Raw genomic sequence first — 17216 nt, forward strand, 5'->3', positions numbered from 1 at the left:
ATGGGATACTTCTAATTATTTTGTTGTAGTGAGATCAATTATGAGCAATCCCATTGTATGTCTGCAGAACTAGAAAGTATCTTATGCCTTGGCTATGCAGTGAATTTGTATTTTGAATTACATTAGTTCATAGCACAATATTTTGCACATGGTGAACACTAAAATGTTTGTTGAAACTGTAGAATGTAAGTTTCCCAAAGGAAAGATTGCTTCATTTTCATCTTTTTATCTTTACAATCCAGCATAGTGCCTGACCTAGAGTAGGTATTTAATTAATACTTCCTGAAATAAACTGAATTGAATTTATCTCTTTTTATATTATATTTATTATATCATAATTTATGTAATAAAATAATTTTACTAGGTCAAAAAATGTTTGTTGAATTTAATAAAATTATTTCCTTGCTGAGAACTGCAAATGAGAGGACAGGGACAAGAGTCCCACCAAAAGGGGAGGCACAGATAATATTGATCTGCACTGCAAGAGGAAGTACTCACAGGGATGGGATCACAGATTCAGTATCAAAACAGAACTGAAGGAGTTAAAAGAGGAAGTTATTGTGGTCAAAGGCATTCACTCCTTTCCTATGGATAAAAGAACAAGGAACCTAATACATGTATAGGGTGTCTCACCCCTTCCGCTAGAGATGTAACTCCTAAGCTGGCATCAGGTGTGACTTCAGTACATTTATGAGGATTCATCTGCAGAATTATAGTCAGAGTTTCTTCTACTCCCATCATCATCATCTCCTACCTCTATGCATTTGCATGTCTTTCCTTATACCTGGAATGCCCTCTCTCTGTCATCTCTCTCAGAATACCTGCTCTTTTGAGATTCATCTCAGCTACTATTTACAAAGGATACCAAGGCTTTCCTGATCACCTAGTCAGTGTTCTCTAGCTCTACACTTTTCCTTTTATAATCTTTGCATATTTGTGTATATATCATTTCCTCCCCCAGTGGAGAACTACTTAAGGTGAGGGCAATTTTGGTTTTGTCTCCAGATTCTCTGTTATTATCACAGAATCTTAAACACAGTTGGTGTTCAAATGTATCTCCTCCAATTATATATAGCATGTGAATATCTATGGTCAGACCAGTCTAAAAATAAAATGGCATGGCACATGAAGGGACTACTGAGATAATGATATGAGAAAAAAAGAAAGTTCCAATGTAATTTAGGAAAAAGGAAAACAAAATTACATCTACTTTTGGATATAGAGTGATAACTGTTATTTAAGTGAGGAATATACTACTATATACCAGAGAGGCAGCAAAGTTTAGTGGAAAAACTTGAATTCAGGTATAAGACCTCTGATTCAATGCTGCTTCAATCAATTGATTCAAGGATCCCCACCAGTGAATGTACCATTCAGCACTCCAAGTAGCTCTCTTAGGACTATAAGTTTGTAGAACAGTTAGTGGCTGATCATCATTAGTAGTAGAGGAGGGAGTTCCCTACAATAACAAGGTCAGAAATCACCTGTATGATTAGAAACAAAACAAAATCAACACAACAATTTTCTGAAAATAATGTCGTAAAGGCCAGAAATTTATACTATCTATAGTGCAAACAAAGAGACTTTTTTTTTTGCTGGGGATCTCTTTTGTGAAAGGAACAAGAAGATTCTCACTAACAATTTTACCTGGAGACTCAGAACATAAAAGTATAACCACCACTAAGAATCTTATTAGAAAAACTGACAGAAATGGGTTATATAGTAGGTAAATATTAACCCTCAGTAAATGAAGGCTTTACTGTATCTTTAAATCAATTATTCATCGTTACAAAAGAAAAAGAAAGCAGGGATCACTGATTTTTTCCCAAATGTCACTTAAATGGTCAATAATGAACAAATCTACATTTATCAGAACATGGAAACCTTAAGATATTTATCCCTTCATTTTTCCATAAAAGTATTGATTTGTTTAACAACAATATGGATGAATATTGGTTAGAAAGCAAAATTTATTTATGAAGTAATTCAACAAGGTTAATTCAAAAATTTATTAAAATATATTATAACAATACAAGTCCATGTGACATTACATATTAATACTTATTTTTGACATAGGCCTAATATACAAGATTTCTCCAAGTGGTCAATGGCTTTGGCAAATGTATTTAGTTCAAAAGAATATTCAAAAGAATACTAAATTAGTATATTCTTAATATTTAGCATGCTGCCTAGCATGCAGTAAGTGCTTATATGTGTTTTTATCTATTCATTTCTAATAGGAGCTAGATTAATTCAATATCAGTTATGCTCAATGTAATGCCAATAATATATCACAAGCTACCCAATGGCAAGCATAATAGCTTTGATTTAATTTCCTGTGTTATAAAACAAATCTCCGAAGTTACCAATCCAATGATTAAGAAGACCAAAAACATTTCTGTTGAATATCAATCTTTTCCTTGCCAAACTAGCAAGGGCTGAAATTTTTGCATGTATATTTTTTGGCACTATTAATAAGCCCCTTTCAATTTCGCTAGCATCTTAACTGATAAATTAAAGTGCAATGACTGTCCTTGAGCAGGGCAACAAACTTTCCTCTACCAATTCACTAAGGTAGAAGTTAGGGCTACAAAGCTCTGAAATGAGTGGTTAAGAAGGAAAACAATAATGGAAATGTGGCAGGTCTTTCTTGCATCTTTGGATGCAAGAAAAAACATTCTCAAAAAAAATCTCTTGTTGCTGTCTCTTCTGGAAAAAAAGGGACATGATCACAATGATTTATTTTTAAAAAGCATATCCACCCATGAGCTACGCCCAAAAGATGTTACTTGGAAAAAGAGAAGAAAAATCCTCTTCAATTATTCTCTTGTGGTATACTAGATTTCCAAAGAATGTCCATATTTAAAGGTTGCAAATGTATATGTTTAAGGAGTAAACAAAGCTAACAAACTGGGTGTCAAACTCACAAAATGGAAAATTCTTTATTACATGATCGGTCATGTTTACCATTTTATATATGTTAGTGTTCCAGTTCCTTAAGCTCTTCCCCATTCTTGTGTCTGCAAGTTTCATTTCTTATAAAAAATCAAAAAAATTAAAAATGTCAAAAACTCCCTTCTGGAAATTTCATAAATATCTTGCCTTCCTTGGCAGGTTGTTTTGAAGGACTAAATGTTGGGATTTTGACCATTAATTTATTTTATAGTAGACTACTTTCTTTTATGAACTACATTCTAAATTTTTCTTAAACACATCTTAAAAAATGATGCTGGGACTTAATTTTTAAATAATCTGCTGAAATGAGTTCAATTTTTAAATAAGTTCAATTAACAGCAAACATCACATTTGTTCTAATTAAAACAATTAAATGTAAGTTAACCAACAATTCCATTAATTGACATGTACTATTATACTATATTCTCTAACATTTAAAATCACTTCAACAATTAAAATGAGTCAGATTTTCTTAATGAATTTCTATCAATTTCTGAATTTACCAATATTCAATCTTTCAAGAAGCATGTGCTATTCCATGTACCATACGAGGCACTGGTGAACCTGCAAAGGTATAAAATACAAATAACCTACTCTGATTCTAATTTCTCTGATTTGTATTACAAATATGGTAGATTTTAAAATAAAGACAAAATGACATCTCTTTTAAATAACTAACCCAAAAGAAATAACTTTTCCAAATGCTGGGGGAAAGTAACCTTTATATACCAGGAAGAAAATTTTCTCACTTTGAATCATCTATATCAAGCAAGAGACAGAGAGACTTAATATATTCCAAAAGAATATAAGTAGTACAGAAGATTATTTCAGTTTGAAAGTATTCACCATTTCTCCAAATAAGGCACATGTTTTACATTTTGCATAAGTGGCTGCAGTATAATTTTCTTGTGACCTTCAGTATTCTTGACCTAAAAGTTTTGCTATAGTACTTAACTGGATATTTGATGTTCCTTCATATATTGTACCTAAAACACAGATCAGGATAGGAAGGAGAAAAGAAAACAAGAAAAAGAAAACATATGGTGTCAAAAATGTTATACAATTTTCTACAGAAAGCTTTACTGACTAACATTCTGTCCTACTACTGAAAATCAATGAAGGAAAGAACAAACATGAAGTCTAAAAATTATCTTTTAGTTATTCTGTCTATTGAAAACATATATAAAAATTGTTCTACTAATGACAAAACTCAAATATTTTATTAACAACTCACAAGCTGATAAAAGACTAGCATCTGGTCATAGATGGAGAACACAAAATTGAATTTAAATCTCATTGCATTGTCAAATAGAGAACTGTGGATAGAAAGGAAGGACTCTATTTTGTTATGTGTATGAAAACTAGTTCCAACAAACTGAGGAAAGTAATAATGGCAGGAATCAAAAATGGAGGGTGAAATAAACAACAGTTTGGTCAACCTGACAAATCATTTCTTAATGCATCCTCTTATTGCTGAATTTTACTAATTTCCAAAATGAAACACTTTACCATTTTGCTTAAAGATTTTCAGAGTCAATATTAAAAACTACAAGTTTCCACCTTTCAAGTTACAAAGAAGATACAGAAACGTAGATGAATGCCTCTAGAACATTGGACTGACATTCTGTGTGGGATTTGTAGGAATATAAGGACAATAATAGCACTGAATGACAAAGTATGAATAGGTTGCCATCTTTATCAATGGAAAGAACACACATGGATGAGAATTAAGATTCAATGAAATATTCAAATATAAATAAGACTTAGCTCTATTATTATGAAATAGGTTACTATGATGTCACTGGAATTGTACCTATTTAATTAGCAGGGAGAAGTCCAGAACTAGTTTAGGCCCTGTTAGACAACTAGCTACTAACATTAAATTAGGCCATACCAATCATTAAAGGAATGCAATGAAATTAAGTCAATATTAGAATTACTTCTTGGCATTAAATTTGTCTTTATAATTAGTTTGTTACATAAAAATAAATCTAATTTCTAATGATGCATTTCTAAAGTACCAAGGTGCTTTAAAATAACAGAATTTTTTAAAAAAACGAGGAAGGGAAAAAATCCTAACTAGTCCTCAGACATATATACTTAGTAGAAAGTAACTTTCTATGACTAATTAAGACTATAAAAGTAAACCTACTTACCAATTTTTGCATCTCGGAAGTATTTTTCCATTGGATAATTTTTAGTATATCCTACTCCACCCATCCACTCTATGCATTTACTAGTTGTCAGTCCAGCCACCTAGCAAAAAAAAATCAAAATATTACATAATTTGTTATACAGTCTTATATTCTGAAATTAAACTTTTTTATTATGAAAAACACTTTTGCAAATAATCATTACAAATTTTAGTTGAAAAGGATGACAGTTTAGAAGAGAATATCATTTGGTTTCTCTTTCCCTCCCCTACTCCCTTAAAAATGTCTCGCCAATTCTGCAATATTTCTCCACAAGACTTCTTCCTTTAGCTATTGGAAGAAAATTGTTTCGTTTTCTGCACTTGACTATTAGACAGTAAACTGTCAGTACTGATTGTTAAAATAATAACTATGTTATTCTCTAAGCTCCAAAGAAAGGCCTCATGACTTAAATGTCTCATTTCTGATATAGATCAGAACAAAGGGTTTTTTTTTTTCCTTTGAAAAACCATTAAAATGTAACACAGAACATTATCATATTCAGGGAACCACAGAAATAGTTTCTTTGTTGTTCCCTCCATATTATGATTTGTGGTAATTTATTACTAAATAACAATTCTCTGTTGTATTTAACTTCTTTTCATCTTACCAAACTGAAAACTCTGAATTTGATCTCACCATTAAGAAGTACCTAGACGGACTTGTAATTGAAGTGTTAATTCTCTCAAATAATTCAAATAATAATTCAAATGATTTCCATTTAAAGACCCTGTAAGAGACAACTCACTAAATGGAAACTTTGTGCCCTCAAAATATTTAAATATCCTAATCACATCTTCATTTATTCAATTACCAAAAGTGGGAGTTGGTCTATCTATGTCATTAGATTTACTTAATAATTTTGAGGAAATATCTCTATAAACCAGTTACATATACAATGAAAAAATGAGGCACAGATTTTTATTCTTACCTCTGCTGAAAAATACTTGGCCATGGAGGCTTCTTTTACAAATGGTTTCCCATTTTCTACAAGTCTGGCAGCATTGTATGTTAGCAATCTTGCAGCTTCAAGCTGTGTGGCTACTTGAGCTGTTTGATGTTGAATTCCCTACAATATTCAGACCCAGAATTAGAGAGTTATAATTGTAGTTTGCAGAATCATCTCTCATTCTTAAAGGAATGCTTTGTTAGGGAAAATTGCCAGACTCAGAATGTAGCAAAAGGAAATTCATATGCATTACTTTTAAAATACTGCTTAATCTACATTCTAATATGAAATATGATACCATATGCATTGTTAAAATCCTCTTTTCTTGGAGCATTTCAAAGACCATATAATTCTTTACAATAAAAACTCAAGATAATAAAATAGAAGATAGTATATAAAATGAGATAAAAACTGTTTTTTTTCACTTTTTAATTTCCAACTCTTAAAAAAAAAAGAGTACATGTTAAATTCTAATAAAGCCAAAAACTTGGTTACACCTATCAATTTCATTAGCTGAAAAACAATCTTGATTCTGAAATTTCCCAAAGCATAAAAAATTTCAAATGCAAGAGTACTGAAAACATTTTAAAACAATTATTGTTCTTGCAAGTAACAATAACATACCACTATCAAGCAATATAAATAAACAGCAACAGTTTTCTTTTCAGCATAGTGGAATCCAATAGAAGCTGTTTTGTTTTTCATATTTCACTTAAAAGAATTGCCTAACCTGCACGAAGTTTTGAAAACTTCACTATGAAAGGAGAAACATAGAATAAATCCTTGGAAACGTTAGATAGAAAATTTTATTTATTTATTGAAAACTGGAAGAGTTTTGATGCCTGAAGTGAAAGGCACAATTACTCATCTCACTTAAGAACCCTAATCAAACAGGATCTAGTGGAAGAGTTAGTTCTGATGCTCTGAAATATCTGAGAAACATTGGGCATTTGTAACATAGGAGTCTCATTCAGTGATGAATAAAAAAATAGAAGTGAAAAGAAAAGCAGTCTTGAAAACCTAGAACACTCTAAAACAATCCTAAATGTTTGTTTCAAAAACTGTAATTTTGACTAAAAAATATATTATTGCATGCCAGCAATTCTGCCTAAATATGAAAGAATTATGATTATTTTCATAGTATTTTTACCATTCTAAGTATCATTGAGTTTGATTCTCCCTAGCCTACCTCTTTCCTTACAGTATAAAGGAGAAAAAAACCCTGTTTCATATTCATTCTTCCTTCATCTGATGATTTAGGATATGACACCACTGGCTCTGTAGTTTAGAAATAGTACAGTTTTAAGTCTGGTTTTGTCACTAACTAGCCATAGAAAAGTAAAGACTTTTCTATTTTGAAATCAGTAAAAAAAGGATAATAGTATTGACTCTATTAACTTCATCATAGCTGAGAGAACCTAATAATGTTATGGACGTGAAAGTACTTTCAAAAATCTAATGTAACTATCTAACTTTCAAAGGACACAGGCAGTATGGTATGATGGAACACAGTTCTAGGTGTGAGGTCCTGGTTTCAATCCTAACTCTAACTCTGACTCGATGTGTGAAACTGAGCAAATCATTGAACCTTCTGAGATTCAGTTTATTTGTAAAATTCAGACAATAATTGTTAGGCTACCTGCTTTGAAAGGTTGTTGAGAGTAGGAGACCTTATAAATGTGAGTTGTATATAAATGATTTCTTTTTGGGGTTCAATTTTCATAAAGACCTGCTGAAAGGTCCTTTAAAGGACTGTTGCTGGGGATGTCCGGGTAAGCATGGCAGCAGTCTAGACATGGTACGCTTCCTTTCCTCCGACCCACTGATATAGACCACCTCAAAAGACCCAAAAAAACATTTTCGTAAGAACGAAGGGACTCTACAGTAGGGCGCAGCATTGGCGATACGTGGGATTTGGGCATTTTCACACTATAAAGGGGTGAAAAAGCCCCCACCCAAATGTGATCTGATCTGATCTGCCCTCCCCCACCCTACCTATGGAGCCAGAGTCAGAGCCAGCACGTGCCAAAATCAGTGAGTGAGTGAGGGGCACCTCTGGAGTGAGCAAGGGGCACCTCTAGGTATTGGGAGCTGACTAAGACCATCAGGGACCTACCCCTGAGAGCAGTTATACCCAAAACACCGGCGGGCGGGCGGGGGAGTGCAGACCATGGGTGCTCAGAGCCAGCATGTGCCAAAATCAGTGAGTGAGCAAGGGGCACCTCTGGAGTGAGCAAAGGGCTCACTAGGCCTTGGGATCTGACTAAGACCACCAAGGACCTACCCCTGAGAGCAATTACACCTGAAATCCCGGTGGGCGGGGGAGCAGAGACCTTGGGCGCCCGCAGGAAGGTAGCGCAGCTGCGGAGATTTGAGAGCTTGCCTCAGGCAAAATCCTTGTTCTTTAACTCCATACACAGAGCACCTGCCCAGCTCACTCATATTTCTGACTAAAAAGGGAAGAAGCCCCAAACACCTTCCCAAAAAAAGCAAAGAAAAAAGTCAGGGACCCTCGAAAATGTATACAGAGGAAAAACCCAGGCTACAGAGGATATACAAGAGGAAATTCAAACAAAAACAAAACCTTCTAAAAAATGGAAATTGTCAACAAGCTCTAGAAGAATTTAAATTGGAGCTTATCAAAAAGATGAAGTCTTCTGGAAAGATAACTGGGAAATGGACTAAAAAGAAAATAAAAAAATTATAGCAGAAACCCAAAAAATTATAGCTGAAAATAAAAACTTTAAAGCAGAAAACCAGGCCTTAAGGACCAGAATTGAGAAACTGGAAATCAATGATCTTGCAAAACAGCAAGAATTAATAAAGCAAAGTCAAAAGACTGACAAAACAGAAGAAAACATAAAATATCACACTGACAAGAAAACAGTGGAAGGAGAGACAATTTGAGAATCATTGGTCTACCTGAAAAGCCAGAAATAAACAAAAATCTTGACATCATACTACAAGAAATTATCCAAGAAAACTGTCCTGATGTTCTTGAACAAGGAGGCAAAATAGACATTGAAAGAGTTCATAGAACACACTCTACACTAAACCCCCAAAAGACTACTCCCAGGAATGTAATTGCCAAATTCCAGAGCTTTCAAGCTAAGGAGAAAATTCTACAAGAAGCCAAAAAAAGACAATTCAGATACCAAGGAGCACCAATCAGGATCATACAAGACCTGGCAGCTTCCATACTAAAGGACTGCAAGGCCTGGAGCACAATATTCAGAAAGGCAAGAGAACTGGGTCTTCAACCAAGAATCACCTATCCATCAAAATTGACTATATACTTCCAGGGGAAAGCATGGGCATTCAACAAAACAGAAGATTTCCAAGTATTCGTAAATAAAGGACCAGAACAAAGTGGAAAGTTTGATATCCAAACACAAAGATCAAGAGAAACATGAAAAGGTAAATAAGAAAAACAGGGGAAAGGAGAAAAATGTTTTTTTTGTATTCAAACTCTCTTCTTTAAGGGCTACAATTATATTAAATTATATATATTATGGGGAAAATATTATTTGTAACTCTCAAAAACTATATTCATTAAAATAGTACTTAGAAGAATCACTCATAGGAAAAGATTGGGGCATTAAGGGCTATAAGATGATATACAAAAAAAGAAAAAGGGTGGGGGGGATCAAAGAGGGTACCAAGAGATACTTAAAAAATAAAATAAATAATTATCGTTTTCACACAAAGATACACATGGGAAGGGGAGGGGAAGAATACTCTTATAAGAAGGAGAGGAAGAGAGTGCTAATAGATAATACTTAAACCCTGCTCTCAGTGAAATCAACTCTGAGAGGGAAGAGCATCTAGATCCATTGGGATCTTGAATTCTATCTTATCCTACAGGGTAAAGGGAGAAGATAAAACTAAGGCGGGTAGGGGGCAGGGAGTACAAAAAGGGAGGGAAGAAGGGGGGAAAGGGAACTTAATAGACCCTAAAAAAAACAAGAAGGGAACAAAAAGGTAGGGACCAGAAAGGGAAGCATATCAAGGGAGGGTATTAGGGGGATTGATTAAAAGTAAACTACTGGTTTAAAAGGATATAGCAAAAAAAGAAAGGACAGAACTAGGAAAGGATATCAAAATGCTAGGGAATTCAGAAGAGGCAATCATACCATTGAACGTGAATGGGATGAACTCACCCATAAAACGTAGACAAATAGGAGAGTGGATTAGAATCTAAAACCCTACCATATCTTGTCTACAAGAAACACAGATGACATGGGTAGATACTCACAAGGTCAGAATTAAAGGTTGGAGCAAGACCTATTGGATCTCAACTGACAGAAAGAAGGAAGGAGTTGCAATCATGATATCTGACAAAGCAAAAGTAAAAATAGACCTGATTAAAAGGGATAGGGAAGGTAAATATATCCTGATAAAAGGGAGTATAGACAATGAGGAAATATCACTAATCAACATGAATGCACCAAATGGTATAGCACCCAAATTTCTAATGGAGCAACTAGGAGAATTGAAGGAGGAAACAAACATATTAAAACTATACTAGTGGGAAACCTGAACCTACCATTATCAAAATTAGATGAATCAAATCAAAAAAAAAATAAGAAAGAGGTAAAAGAGGTGAATGAAATCTTAGAAAAATTAGAGTTAATAGATATATGGAGAAAAATAAATAGGGACAAAAAGAAATACACTTTCCATTTAGCAGCACATGGTACATTCACAAAGATTGACCATACTAAGTCATAAAAACATGGCATACCAATGCAGAAAAGCAGAAATAATAAATGCAACCTTTTCAGATTATAAGGCAATAAAAATAATGCTCAGTAATGGTACATGGAGAAGCAAATAAAAAATTAATTGGAAATTAAAAGATATGATCCTCCAAAATCAGTTAGTCAGAGAACAAATCATAGAAACAATAATTTCATTGAAGAAAATGACAATGATGAGACATCCTTTCAAAATCTATGGGATGCAGTCAAAGCAGTACTCAGAGGGAAATTTTATATCCTTGAGTTCATATATTAACAAATTAGAGAGGGCAGAGGTCAATGACATGCAAATCAAAAAACTTGAAAGAGAACAAATTAAAAATCCTCAGAAGAAAACCAAATTAGAGATCCTAAAAATTAAGGGAGAAATTAATAAAATCAAAAGTAAAAGAACTATTGAACTAATAAATAAGACTAGGAGCTGCTAAACAAACAAAACAGACAAAGTACTGGTCAATCTAATAAAAAAGAGAAAAGAGGAAAATCAAATTAACAGTATCATAGATGAAAAGGGAGAACTCACCTCCAATGAAGAGGAAATTAAGGCAATCATTAAAAATATTGTATCCAATTATATGGCAATAAACATGCCAATTTGGTGATATGGAGGAATATTTACAAAAATATAAATTGCCTAGATTAACCGAAGAAGAAATAGAATTCTTAAATAATCCCATATCAGAAAAAGAAATTGAACAGGCCATCAAAGAACTCCCCAAGAAAAAATCCCCAGGGCCTGATGGATTCACAAGTGAATTCTGTCAAACATTCAAAGAACAGCTAATCCCAATACTATACAAACTATCTGGCATAATAAGCAAAGAGGGAGTTCTACCAAATTCCTTTTATGACACAAATATGGTACTCATTCTGAAACCAGGCAGGTCAAAAACAGAGAAAGAAAACTATAGACCCATCTCCTTAATGAACATAGATACAAAAATCTTAAATAGGATAATAGAAAAAAGACTCCAGCAAGTCATCACAAGGGTTATTCACTATGTTCAGTTGGGATTCATACCAGGAATGCAAGGATGATTCAATATCAGGAAGACCACCCACATAATTAACCATATCAACAAGCAAACCAAAAAAAATCACATGATTATCTCAATAGATGCAGAAAAAGCCTTTGACAAAATACAACACCCATTCCTATTGAAAACACTAGAAAGTATAGGAATAAAAGGACCTTTCCTAAAAATAATAAACAGCATCTATCTAAATCCATCAGCCAACATCATCTGCAATGGGGATAAACTAGAAGCCTTCCCAATAATATTGGGAGTGAAACAAGGATGCCCATTATCGCCTTTATTATTTAACATTGTACTAGAAACACTAGCAGTAGCAATTGGAGAAGAAAAAGAAATTGAAGGTATTAAAATAGGTAATGAAGAGACCAAGCTATCACTCTGTGGATGATATGATGGTCTACTTAAAGAATCCTACAGAATCAACTAAAAAGCTAGTGGAAATAATCAACAACTTTAGCAAAGTTGCAGGATACAAAATAAATCCACATAAGTCATCAGCATTTCTATATATTTCCAACACATCTCTGCAGCAGGAATTAGAAAGAGAAATTCCACTCAAAATTACCTTAGACAATATAAAATACTTAGGAATCTATCTGCCAAGCCAAACACAGGAACTATATGAACACAACTACAAAACACTTTCCACACAACTAAAACTAGATCTGAGCAATTGGAACAACATCATGGGTAGGATGAGCTAACATAATAAAAATGACCATCCTACCCAAACTTATCTATTTATTTAGTGCCATACCCATCAAACTTCCAAAAAACTTCTTTACTGAATTAGAAAAAAACCATAACAAAGTTCATTTGGAAGAACAAAAGATCAAGGATATCCAGGGAAATAATGAAAAAAAATACAAAGGAAGGTGGCCTTGCAGTCCCAGATCTCAAACTATACTATAAAGCAGTGGTCATCAAAACAATTTGGTACTGGCTAAGAGACAGAAAGGAGGATCAGTGGAATAGACTTGGGGTAAGTGACCTTAGCAAGACAGTCTATGACAAGCCCAAAGATCCCAGCTTTTGGGACAAAAATCCACTATTTGATAAAAAACTTTTGGGAAAATTAGAAGACGGTGTGGGAGAGATTAGGTTTGGATCAACACCTCACACCCTACACTAAGATAAATTCAAAATGGGTGAATGACTTGAACATAAAGAAGGAAACTCTAAGTAAATTAGGCAAGCACAGAATAGTATACATGTCAGACCTTTGGGAAGGGAAAGATTTTAAAACCAAGCAAGACTTAGAAAGAGTCACAAAATGTAAAATAAATAATTTTGACTACATCAAATTAAAAAGTTTTTATACAAACAAAACCAATGCAACCAAAATCAGAAGGGAAATAACAAACTGGGAAACAATCTTCATAACAAAAACCTCTGACAAAGGTCTAATTACTCAAATTTACAAAGAGCTAAATCAATTGTACAAAAAATCAAGCCATTCTCCAATTGATAAATGGGCAAGGGAGATGAACAGGCAGTTCTCAGCCAAAGAAATCAAAACTATTAATAAGCACATGAAAAAGTGCTCTACATCTCTTATAATCAGAGAGATGCAAATCAAAACAACTCTGAGGTATCACCTCACACCTAGCAGATTGGCTAACATGACAGCAGAGGAAAGTAGTGAATGCTGGAGGTGATGTGGCAAAGGGAGGACATTAATGCTTTGCTGGTGGAGTTGTGAATTGATCCAACCATTCTGAAGGGCAATTTGGAACTATGCCCAAAGGGCGATAAAAGATTGTCTGCCCTTTGATCCAGCCATAGCACTGCTGGGTTCGTACCCCAGAGAGATAATAAGGAAAAAGACATGTACAAGAATATTCATAGCTGCACTCTTTGTGGTGGCAACAAATTGGAAAATGAGGGAATGCCCTTCAATTGGGGAATGGTTGAACAAATTTTGGTATATGTTGGTGATGGAATACTATTGTGCTCTAAGGAATAATAAAGTGGAGGAATTCAATGGGAACTGGACAACCTCCTGGAAATGATATAGAGCAAAAGGGGCAGAGCCAGGAGAACATTGTACATAGAGACACTGTGGTACAATCGAATGTAATGGACTTCTCCATTAGTGGCAATGTAGTGATCATGAACAACCTGGAGGGATGTATGAGAAAGGACACTATTCACATTCAGAGGAAAAATCTTGGGAGAAAAACACCAAATAAAAAACAACTGCTTGATTGGGTCAAGGGGACAGGATTGGGGATGTAGACTCTAAATGAACACCCTAGTACAAATATCAACAATATGAAAATGGATTCTGATCAGACACATATAATACCCAGTGGAATTATGTGTCAGCTATGGGAGGGGAGGCACGGGGGGAGAGAGGAATAGAAAATGATTTTTGTAACAAGGGAATAGTGTTTGAAATTGACCAAATTAAAAAATAGGACTATTGCTTTTTTTCCAAGAAAAAAAGCCAAGGGATTCACATGTACAATCACATGACTCATTCCTTGTGAAAGGTGGATTCTTTTATCCATTCATGCAGATAATTTTTTATTAAATTTTTATTTATTTAAAAATTTTATTTTTAAAGATATTTTATTTTACCAATTCCATGTAATAACAATTTTCCATATATGTTTTTTGAAGTCAGAAGATTCAAATTGTTTCCCTCCCTCCTTTTTCTCCCCATTTCTGGTGATGAAAAATTTGATCTGGGTTATACATTTATTATCATACATAACCTATTGTTGTAAGAGAATACTCATATAAAATCAAATCCCAAAATAAAAACCCAAATATACTAAAAGCAAAAATAGTATGCTTTGATCTGTATTCTGACACCAACAGTTCTTTCTCTGGTGGTGGATTAATGTGTGTTCTTAAGAACATTATGAAACACCCATAACATTGGCTAAATAAAAAAGGGAAATAAAAATGCTGGAGGGGCTATGGGAAAATATTCTTTTAAAAATATTTTTAAATCCTTACCTTCCAACTTAAAATCAATGCTGAGTATCAGTTCTTAGGCAGAAGAGCTGTTAAGGCTAGGCAATTGGGGTTGGGACTTCCCCAGGGCCACACAGGAAGGTCTGAGCTCACGTTTGAACCTAGGACTGCCTATCTTTAAACGTAGTTATCTACCAAGCTCCCTTGCTACCCTGGATATTCTTTAATGAACTGTTCGTGTAGCTGTAAAGTAGTCCAACCATTCTGGAGAGCAATTTGGAATTATAACCCCAAAGTTATAAAATTGTGCAATATTGCTACTAAGTCTATATCCTAAATAGATCAAGGAAAGAGGAAAAGGACCCTCATGAACAAAAAATATTTATAAATGTTCTTTTTGGAGTACCAAAGGCCTAGAAATGAAGAGGGTGTCCATAAACTGGGCGATGGCTGAACAAATTATGATGTATGAATGCAGTTTAATACTATTAATGAAAGGAATGGATTCAGAAAAACCTGGGAAGACTTATATGAACTGATGCAGAGTAAAGTGAACAAAGGCAAGAGAACAACTTAAAAGATAACAATATTATTGTAAGGACAATCAATCTTGAAAGGCCTTGGAACTCTGATTAACCAAAGGATGAACTACAGTTTCAAAAGCCCCATGCTGAAACATGTTATCCACCTCCAGACAGAGAAATAATAGTCACAGAGTATATAACAAAAAATGTTATTTTCCTTCTTTTTTTTGACATGGTTAAAAATTTGTTTTGCATGAGCCTTTTCATATTGCTGGGAGAGTAAAAGGGGAAGGGAGATTCTGGAACTGAAAATAAAATTAAAATGAGAAAATATTGTGGTAAACAATGGCTAAGACAAAAATTCTGAGATAAGCCATATTTCCCACCCTCATACAGCTTCCTTTTGAGCAAGGGACTTCTGGATTCTTACCCTTACTGTGTACCCCATCTAAACCCTTTACAAATTTATGAACTATCAGATAATACAAAATAAATGAATAGAGTAAAATGATCTTTATAATTTTTACCTGAAAAGAATATATTGTTTTACCAAACTGCATTCTTTCTTTAAGATATGGAATGGTGTGGTCAAAACATCCTTGTGCCAGTCCTAACATCTGTAAATTATAAGAAAAGACTTGAATGATTTACATGCTCATATTTTAATTCATCTACAGTGGTAGAGCCTTTTTCTTGATAGATGTAATAGTTATTTTTGGAAACAATAATAGCTCTTAGGGCTTGGAAGTTTTTGTTTTTCAAAGTAGCACCACTATAAAATGGCTTATTAGAGCTTGTCCAAAGTTTCAATAACTGCACAAAATATTATTTAAGATGCGCTGAACTAAATACAGGGAAGTAAATCTCTCTGCACACAAGAGCATGAGAGTATTTTGAGGGCACCAACTCTCATGACTTCCAACTTTCTTATTTCCAAAATGTCTTGCTCAGATTGGTCTAAGAAGGTTCCTGAAGTATCCTCTCGAAAACTTTCCAATCCTTACTTAGGAAGCCATTTCTGAATGTTCTTTGTACCCATTTTGTCTTTAGCTTCTATTTGAATCATAGGTGATTATGATGAATTGGATTTAATAAATTTTGGTGAAATGGGCATTAGAACACATAAGACAGTAAAAAGCACTAATCACACCTAATTCACACAATCTAAAGCTTTGGTAAATAAAATGTGTCAAAAATTTAAAACTATGTTTTCCTATACTCTCTCTAATTGACTTAGCGTCAATTAAATTGTGACAAAATCTTACTTTATATCCAAAGAAGTACAGCACAGAAGAAAAAGCATTAGATGTAGACTCAGAAGTCCTGAATTCAAATTTCATCTTAATCATATACTGCTGAGTGACCTCTCTGGGCCTCAGTTTTCACATGTATAAAATGAGGGGATTAAACTGACCCCTAAGATTCCTCTCAGCTCTAAATCTGTGAGTTCCACTAAATTATTATTCAAATGAACTCACCAATTTTGGGTTGTCTAATTTTTAAAGTGGAAAAATAAGAGTCAAAATGTTTTGGTAGAGAGATACTCAACCCCATCAATGTTTCCTCAGTTTCCCCTCATATTTTCCTTTAATCTTTTGCTTTCCAAGGCAAAATGTAAATAGTATAAAAAGCAATGGAAGAGGGGAACCTAGATAGTTCTGTGGATAGAGAAACAAGCCTAGAAACAGGAGGTTCTGGTTTCAAATATGGCTTTAGATACTTCCTAGCCTTGTGACTCTGGGTAAGCAATTTAACCTTAAAATGCCTAGCCTTTACTGCTCTTCTGCCTTGGAATTGATTCCAAGGAAGAAGGTTAGGATTTTCAGAAAAAAGCAATGGGATGCATTTGGCTATTCCACATCCTTATTAAAGTT

The 17216-nt window shown here is 34.0% G+C and overlaps 1 protein-coding gene across 1 annotated transcript in view; it reads right to left on the reverse strand.

Annotated features, from left to right (window-relative positions):
- Positions 1–1995: 1995 nt before the first annotated feature.
- The window catches only part of ACADSB (acyl-CoA dehydrogenase short/branched chain), a 54795-nt gene continuing 39574 nt past the window's right edge, over positions 1996–17216 (reverse strand). Inside the window, exons 8-11 of the mRNA XM_056802888.1 lie at positions 15870–15959; positions 6079–6216; positions 5112–5211; positions 1996–3941 (exon numbers count right to left, since the gene is read on the reverse strand). Of these exons, the coding sequence (XP_056658866.1) occupies positions 3871–3941; positions 5112–5211; positions 6079–6216; positions 15870–15959 (399 nt within the window). The 3' untranslated portion in view covers positions 1996–3870. The remainder of the gene's footprint in view (positions 3942–5111; positions 5212–6078; positions 6217–15869; positions 15960–17216) is intronic.

Source organism: Monodelphis domestica, chromosome 1, assembly GCF_027887165.1.
Source record: "Monodelphis domestica isolate mMonDom1 chromosome 1, mMonDom1.pri, whole genome shotgun sequence".
In the NCBI taxonomy this organism is placed as follows: Eukaryota; Metazoa; Chordata; class Mammalia; order Didelphimorphia; family Didelphidae; genus Monodelphis; species Monodelphis domestica.